The 9,145-nt window shown below is 35.8% G+C and overlaps 1 protein-coding gene across 1 annotated transcript in view; it reads right to left on the reverse strand.

The window, feature by feature from the left end:
• The window catches only part of COL28A1 (collagen type XXVIII alpha 1 chain), a 58,790-nt gene that overhangs the window by 35,057 nt on the left and 14,588 nt on the right, over positions 1-9,145 (reverse strand). Inside the window, exons 12-17 of the mRNA XM_063176650.1 lie at positions 6,109-6,177; positions 4,615-4,683; positions 3,395-3,463; positions 2,394-2,462; positions 1,562-1,630; positions 976-1,044 (exon numbers count right to left, since the gene is read on the reverse strand). Of these exons, the coding sequence (XP_063032720.1) occupies positions 976-1,044; positions 1,562-1,630; positions 2,394-2,462; positions 3,395-3,463; positions 4,615-4,683; positions 6,109-6,177 (414 nt within the window). The remainder of the gene's footprint in view (positions 1-975; positions 1,045-1,561; positions 1,631-2,393; positions 2,463-3,394; positions 3,464-4,614; positions 4,684-6,108; positions 6,178-9,145) is intronic.

The raw sequence follows: 9,145 nt of genomic DNA on the forward strand, positions 1-9,145 counted from the left end.
AGAGGTCCTGTTTAAGAGAAAGTTTTAGCCTCCTAAGTCTTTCCTCCTGTAGCTCTAAAACAGTTAAAGAGATAGGAATTCCATTTTTCAATTTTGCTTTATCACCTGAAGAGAACTGGCCTACCACATAACATGTTTCACAGGTACCTATTTTTCTCTACATTAATATTAAATATTGCTGCTTTAACTGCTGCTTACATGCCAAAATTATACCCAGAATAAAATTACTGGTTTTCTCATGCTTTTTCTACACTGACTAATATCTTCCCTTTAAAGATCAAGGTGATTACTAAGAACACTTCTGATTTACAGTTCATCAGTTCATTCCATTTGGTCTTGTCATATTTCAGCAATTCCCCTTTCCTCGTCTGACAGTGTTCACCTGACACTGTACCACTAGAGGCCTGGGCTTTCACAGCAATAATTGTTTTCCTCACTTTTGTGTTCTCTTCCAGCTTTCCCTCCTTCTGCAGTGCAGGGTCAGCTAGGTACACTTTATTTCTTTTTTCTGTCCCAGTCTTTCTGTCTTTGGTTTTGTTTCTTTCTCACAACAACCATGGAAGGCTGAAGGCCAGGCTGAAGATGTGGTGGGATTAGCCTGAAGTCTCAAAACCATCACTGAACTAAAGCTAAACTGTTTGATAAAATGATTTACTTGAATACAGCATATATGTGGCACCAAACTCATTGGACACTAAGATATCTGAAATATCCTCTTCTTAAAAATATGTGTTTCTATGGAAACAGAAGTTCATATTCACAAAGGCTAAGGGCTAATTCTAAGCAGGTAGAAGCCATATATTCCATTTGGGGAAGATCTTGATAACATGGATGGCTTTCTTTCCAAGATTCAAAAGGAATTATTATCCCCAATAAAGTTACATTTTCTTCTCATCAAACACATTTTTGAAAAGCCTGGAAAAGATAATGTTTTGTGACAGTGCTGCTTTTAAAAAACAATGTCTGAACCATTACCTTAGGTCCTGGCCAACCAGAACCTCGAGAGCCTTTTGCCCCAGGGTTTCCTGGTGGACCCTGTGCACCCTATAAAGCAAAATAAGTGAGTTTTAGTGCATTACACTCTTCCACATCTGAAAATCACCACATGTCCATCTTTCAGTTGATAATAATTTTATCTTATCTTTATAAGAAATCTTCCTTCCAAAATTAACAGAACCCAGAAGATCTTTTGGAATGTTTCAGTTTATCAATTGCTAAAGGGTGTGTTCAAGTTTCAAAGGGCTTGACATTCAGAACTGATAGGTACTTAGCCTTGTAAAATTCTTATGTATACAACTGTCAAAGCGATGCTATCTGATTTACCTCCTATGCAAATTATTATGCAGATTAGACCAAATTTACATTTGCTTGATTCTAAGACCATTCAAATCAGTCAAAATCAGTTATATTACAACCTTTGCTTAAAAATTAGTTGATACTTTTGAAAATAAAAAATCACTATGATATTTTTCATGTCTTTACATTGAAATTAGAGCTCTGATAAAATATAAAATGAAAACTTTATGCCAATGCTCATTACATGTCCAAAATGTAGACTTACCTGCCTTCCTTGAAGGCTTGGTCCTGGTGGTCCTGGTGGGCCCTGTGGTCCTACCTGGCCTTGGTCACCCTACAGAAAAGGTATTCCCAAGAACTAAATTGCAATAGTCCATGCTATCTGATTAACATATTTAAACCAAACACAGAGTGGTAGGCTTCAAGCTGTACTATCTTGAAGTCTGCTGCCTCTATCTGAATTAAATGGAGCTCTGGAATTCTGCCTATGAAAACTGATCTAACAAAAATAATGCCCCTTCTTCCCTACAAACTATGTTTTTTATAAGATTAGATGATCACACCTGTAATTTTACTATTAGAAGAATCCATAGCTCATCTTTTCATACTGAGATCAATTTTAAACATTATCTTGTACAGAAATATAGACAGCTTCCTGCACAACACTCAGAAGAAAAATTCATAAATGTAAACACACCAACTGCAGAGTATATCAAAAACCTAAAAATATCAGTGTTTCTTTGCCTGTTCCACACCCATTAGATTAGATGACTCAGGGATTTTTGCATTTTAATATTTTTTTTTTTAATTAAAAGATTTTAACTGGGATATTTCTGAAATTATTTTAGGAGAAAAAAAAAGTACATTTCTTCCCTCATACTCCCAGCTGCATAGAATAGAGTCATTGGTGCTCTAATTTAACACTAACAGGCTCAGCTACTTGCATTGATGGAGCTGCATGGAACAGTGTAACATAGCTGCTCAGATTCAGGTAAAACATACCTTTGTATAGTTGTGATATTGTAAAAAATTAATTGTAATTTAACTACAAATATAATTGATTACACATACAATTATAAATGTACTCTATGCCTCACCTTGTCACCTTTGACTTGGTCACCTTTTGGTCCAGCAGGACCACGGGCACCGTCAGAGCCTTTTTCACCCTAGAAATCGATGACAGTTTTGAAACTTGTATTTAGGAACTTATAAAGAACACTGTCTTAGACAAACAGGTCATCACAATGTGGATAATGAGGAAAAATGTATTCCTTTACAAACAAACTAGAAAAATAATCAGTGAAATTACCAAATTAGAGAAAAGAAATTGGTTACAATTCATAGTATACTTCATCTGCACTCGTGTTTTTGAACATAGGACTTCAAAAGGAGAAAATGAAATACTAGGAGGAAGGAAGTTACATTTTGAAAACATGACAGTATGCTCACTAGTCAAAGAAATCAGTTCAGACAGTGCAAGGATGTGACTGATGCCGTTTCCATAAAAGGAAGAAAAATCTCGGTTTAGTAATTCAAGGCTCTAGAGAATCTTGAAGCCAATAAAACAGAGGGATATATTTTGATGGGAAACCCAGTTATGATTTATTCATAAATTTTGTTTGTACAATTATTGTTTGTATATTTTTTAAGAAGTTGACAAGTATTAACCTAGCAAACGCCCTAAATGAGATAACTGTCCACAGAGACTCATATAACTCATCTTTCAGTTTCCCAAAATGGTAAGGCAAAATGAAAGCAGTTGCTGAATATCTTCTTCCAATAAAGAACATAAATAGCTCAGTAGTTTTCTGGAAGACAGTTTGTCTCACTAATGCTATCAAAAGAAGTTCTCTTATTAAACACATAAATAAGAGAATCATTAACTTACTACTGGTAGACAGGACTGTACAATTTTTTTGTAATTACCTGGATAGAATTTCTGAAATCAGTGGGATATTCTGGGAGCACAGTGATTCAGAAATCCAAGATCCATCATCCAGAATTTTATACCAATGGAACTATCAGTGGCCTTAAATAACTTAGACACTTCTTCAAATTTGGTCCACAATGTTAAAGAAAGTAATTTCCATAAAACTACCTTATCTCCTGGAATGCCCTGTCCTGTCGAACCTTTTTCACCTGGTGAACCAGGAGGGCCAGGTGGTCCCTGAAAGAAAAGCAAATATGTATTCAAACTATACCAGCAGTTCCATTTTTTATAGAAATTTTATGTAATTTGCTAGTACAGGATTTTGCAACACTTATGACACTGGTAAGAGAAAATGCTTCCACAATATCTGAGTGAGCCCTAACAATTAAAATGAACTGTAGCAACCATTAGTTGGGTCATTTGGAATAGAATAAGCCAATGCTCAATTCATGTGAATTACATAATTAATATCTAAAGACTGTACTCTTACAACTCAAATGAATCTGCAGATTTATTTATAAAAGGATTAGTATTACAGTGAAATGTATTCCCTGTAATTTCACATGATTTCATTATTGTCACAATGAAAATCATCAATTTGAACATATTTTTTGTACATAATGACAGGTTATATAGGCAACACTAGAGAATGTTAATTTTGATTTAAACAAATACAGAAATAAGGATTTTTCTAACACTTTCTGTCCTCTTGCAAAACTCAGCTAACTTTCAGTTTTTAAAGCTAGTAAGTATTTTTTAAGGATAATCTTGATTAAACAAAAAGTTTTCCACATATTTTTGTGAGAAAAATAGTCTTTCACAAATGAAAGTAACTTTCAAAAATACTAGAATTAATCTAACACCCATCTACATTTGTGGCTTCATATGAACCATACATTTTACACATTTCAGGAAGAAAAAGCAGCCATTGAGTATTAAATCAAGAGCTTGCCAAAATTCTGTATTTCAGAAAATAAAGATATAATTAAAAGCATGTAATTTGGGTCCTTGTTCTTGATGGGATCCAAATTACATATAAGAGTTGAGGGATGTTTCATCTCTTTTATTTTAATCTTCTTAAAATTTTAATGTAGACAATTTTTAAAGATTATCATCAACTTAAACAAGTAGAAGTACATATATATATATACTCACATATATAAAAAAAAAAAAATTTCCCAAAACTGACTTGGATATGGTTTTATTCTCCTGCTTGGACAGGCCACATGCAGCTACTGATGTATTGGGCTGGAATAGCTTGTGCTGCTTCAGACTAAGTACAAGGTAGTTATGTAATCAGTAGCCAATACAACTACAGACAATCAAATACACTCACTAAGACTTATTTTGTTGCATTTAAATTCTCAATGCATATATCACTGACTTACAGGTAATCCTGGTTCACCAATTCCAGGAGGTCCTCGCAATCCAATTCTACCTTCTCGACCTTCAGCACCCTTGTGAAAAAGAAAATTAGAAAGTTCAATCCCAATTCAACTTGGTACTTTTGAAGAGCATAACATTTATGTATAGGTGATTTAATGGCATCACCACAAGGGCTTGAAATCTAATGTGCAACTTCTCCTAAAGGAAAAAAATCCATACATGGTGTTCTAGAATATTTGAAAGTACCTTTCTATGAATACTTGAAACCCAAGATTGCATTCCAGCACTGAAGACTAAGGGGTAACTGCTTAAAATTGCAAAGTCTAAGAGATGAAATGGATGAGGGAGTTAACTCAGACTAAATTTGGCTGCAGCACCAAAGCAGGAATGCTCAGGTGTGAGGGATGCACACTGTAGCCTCTATCTAGATACTTGAATTGAAGCCTGCTTCAATGGAATATGGGATTGCATGGGAACTCCAGGAGCTGTACAGTTTCTGCATCTTCTACTTACAAGGCGTCATAATCTTCACAATTTCTCCATTTTACTGAGGACTATGTGCTTCAAGCATAAGGGCTCAGAGATTTTTATCTTTCTACAAAGCAGTAAAGAGACAGGGGGTGATATTTCTTCTCCATAAACTATTTTCCCTTCTGGAAGGACCGAGTGTTGCTTCTTTTACATGGCAAAATACTGGTTTCTGAGCTCATAAACCCTCTCTGTGTTCTCAGGTCTGCCCTACTGCACAGGAAATATGCAGGAATTCAATGAATGTACAAATTAGAGCACTAAAAGCAAAAAAGTGTAAGTGTGTTAGACGGTGGCTTTTGGATCCAAACCACAGGGAAAAGATGGCAGAAAGCTACACCAGAGACTCAGCACTAGAACTAGAGTGAGGTCTAGTTCTGCCCAATTTACATATGTCTGACTCTGAGATGCAGGTCTCTGACAAAACTTGTAAATAAGGAGTCATGTTTCCTATGCAGATGCTTTTGTAGTTTTCCATGAGAAGATATAGCTGGCCAGCATAGGCAGACATGACTTTTCCAAGACTGGATTCCACCTTCTAGTCTTTTGCAGTAAAATGAGATGGAGGAATGAAACGCTGCATTTGTAAGAATCTTGTAAGAACATCTGTTCCCTAGTGAATGACAAGGCAAATCTCTCACTTGGCCAGACATCACAGTGACTGAGATGCATTTCTATACCTGGAAGTGTAGTTTACTCATTAGTGCAAGCATCTGCTAGTGCTTGAAAATTATCTCACACAGGTAACCCTCATTTAAATGGCATTGTTTCTGACTTCTATCAATAGGACCATCATGAAATTCAAGAGTTGCTGGAAAAGCAGGTTTTTTATCTCTATCCTATGTGAATATAAAAACCTGTCAATCAGTGAGAAGATTTTGACTTTGATAAAACTGTAGGTGAGAAATTTAATTCAAAACAATGACTATCCAGAGCTATCATTTAAGAAACACATCTCTGAGAGTTACCTTGGGTCCTGGCTCTCCAATGCCAGCGGGTCCTGCAGGACCATAGGGACCTGGAGGGCCTTGATCTCCCTAAAGAGAAAAAATGGAAAGAAACTATTAGTATAAGTAGAAGTTTAAGCAAATTCTGACAGAGTGTCATTCCAAAGCCTCATTTAGGGCTAGAGAAATACATTTTTCAAGTAAAAAAAATATACAAAACAAAACAATCTAAACCTGTCTTGAAGAAATATGTTTAGATTAGAAGCAAGGCCAATATCCTGGCCATACAAATATAATAATTTTATAAAGTCACTCTTTTATATGTGTCATGAAAGAATAAAATTTTAAAAAACCCCTTTTTTTTGTTCTATCTTTGGTTCTATCTTTCATCCAATATTTCAGTGCTTCCACAGACTTTTCTTGATAGAAAGATGGTATTTGGAAATGAAGCAGTGCTTCAGCTTCCATTGCACTCAAGGTTCTTGTTGTTACAACAAATGCACACATAGCATTACTGTTGTTCCTACTGCTATCTTTGACTGCAGCTTCTTCTTCTCATTCTCTCCAGTATACTGTGTTCCTAACAAAGCCAACACAGCCACATAGTTACTAATTTTCTTTTTTCCAAAATGTGTTTGTTTTGTGGGAAGGTGTTCATTTTTGGAATTGAAACTTTTATTTACTTATAAATGGTATTTGCTGAGTTCTGCAACCTTTCAATGAGAAGTTTGCACTTGAGAAGTCAATAGAAGTGTAAAAAGCTACATTTCCTCACAAAATCAATCAGTTTTTAATCAGCCAAAGAATGAAGCTAAGATGCATATAAGTAAAGATACAGCAGAGGTAAATAAACAGACTTTTCCTGAACCTTAATTTCTGATAACTATGCACTTGTAGTGCTACTGCTGCAGCTTTAGATCTAGAATAACATGGAACTTGATGCCCAGACTTAAATTAATTCCACTACAGAACAGTATAATAATTTGGAAACAATATAATAGTTTGGAAATTTAAGACATTCAAAATGCAAGATTTGCTGGCACATGTTCATAATCTAATAGATCAATACAGCACCATGAGAAGTTATGTTTTAAAAGGTGCAAACAAAACTGCTATCACTCAGTGGAATAGCATATCTCCACATAGAACACTGATAGGGTATTAACAACAACTGATATTGTGTTAATGTGGATTCTGTGCATGCAGCTATTGTAAAAATACAGAACATAGCTAAAAGGTTGACTGTCTTCCTAGATAGAACTTGTTGTTTGGGTTTCCTAATAATATTTTCATTAAACCTTAGGACCAGAGTCACAATTCAGTTCATTTGTATACAGATTACCATAAATAATGCAATTTTTACTGATATAAGTCCAATTGAAAATTTACCAGTTTTCCTCATACCTATGTTTTTCCTGATGTGTTTGTGATCAAACAAAAACAACAAAAATCCCTCAAACAACCCATCTTCTATACTTCCTACAGCCTGGTGCCTATGAAGTTTTGACTTTCAGCCCACACTGGCCTCAGTAGCTTTCCACTTGACAAGCCACATTAACAGGTTCAGCCCCGTGCAGCTTCAGGGCCTGGAGACAGTTTAGGATGGACAGGGATGGATGCAAGAGGTGCCAGAGAGAGAGAGGGGAACAGGCACAGGCTGCTGCAAGGCAAGGCAGTATGCTAAGCATTAGCTGCTCCAGTTCACAATCCTTGCTTCTTCAATGGAGAAGGCAGGCTGAAATTTCTGTCACGCCAGGATGTATGAATCCAGAATGAATCAAAAAAATATGTGAAGTTGAAAATATATCTTAAAAAATATCCATCAGGTAAAAAAAATATTTCAGCTGTACACAGCACCACTATGCCCTGGGCATGGCAAATGCCACTCAGCACATTGCCTCCAGCTGATAAAACAAAACCTCTGAAATGGTGTAGGAACTTGTTGCATGCTGAAAAATGGTATTTGATAAATACAGACTCATCCCTCAGCTGAAACAATAAGCCAACCCCCTTCTTCTGCTTCATTCTGCTCTCCAATTTTTTTTCCTGTCACCCAAAAGGACATTGTTTTTCCTGTCTATGTTGACAGTCCCTGACAGAATTTCTCAAGGACATTAACTCTGAGGGATGCTTCCTATCACAAATAATTCATTTCTTTGCAAGTTCAGCCACATGACAGAGCCATGCCTTGAATGCAGATGGGAGTCCTGCTGAAATTAGTATTTTTCCAAAAGCTCTATTTTTTAACCATGATAAAAACATGACACAGTTTTCCTTCCAGTAACTGGTGTCATGTGCCTTGCAGGAGCTGTTGTTGCAGGTATGGTACTGTTAGGTGATGGGGTAGGGAGAGTAAGAAGCCTCGTGATAAAAGTCATGTAGGGTTGCATGAAAATACTGTTCTGTGAAACAACTTTTTATGGATAGAAGAGGATGCATGAATATTAATGGAGAAAGAAACTCAACCTTCTAGCAGACAACATGCAAAACTTGGAAACTTAAATGATTCAGTCCTTTTTAAAGACAGAATGTTTCAAACTTCAAATGGCTATTAACAAATCTGGGTTTTATCTTCTGTGGTCTTGGTGCAACAGGTAATGTGGAATTTATGAAAACCATGAAGTTCTGGCAATAATATCATGTTATGTCTACACGTAAAAAGAAAATTCTGCTCTTTCAGAAAGGTTTTTGGTAAGAATTGTCTTTGTTTAATGCTTTGTTCACATTCTTTCTTCTCCCCTTACCGGGATTTTCCTTCAGGTGGCATGTAGTATCATCTTGAGCAATGGGAAGGAAAATTAAACTTGATGTGAGCTTAATGTTTCTACATATTGAAATGGTACCATTTTAAGCCTGGAACATACCTAACAGTCCAACCCAAAATACTCACCATCCACTCCCCCTCACTGTTCATTATGTTAGGATGAGTTCCAGTTAGTGCCAGCATAAATAATTTATTTCCTTTTTAGAAAGCCTGTGCATATTGTAAGGAACACAAACAGACTGTATTTCAGTCTACAATGTGATAATGATTAAGCAACAGTAAAAAAAAATATCT

Source organism: Melospiza melodia, chromosome 1 (genome assembly GCF_035770615.1).
Source record: "Melospiza melodia melodia isolate bMelMel2 chromosome 1, bMelMel2.pri, whole genome shotgun sequence".
NCBI lineage: Eukaryota > Metazoa > Chordata > Aves > Passeriformes > Passerellidae > Melospiza > Melospiza melodia.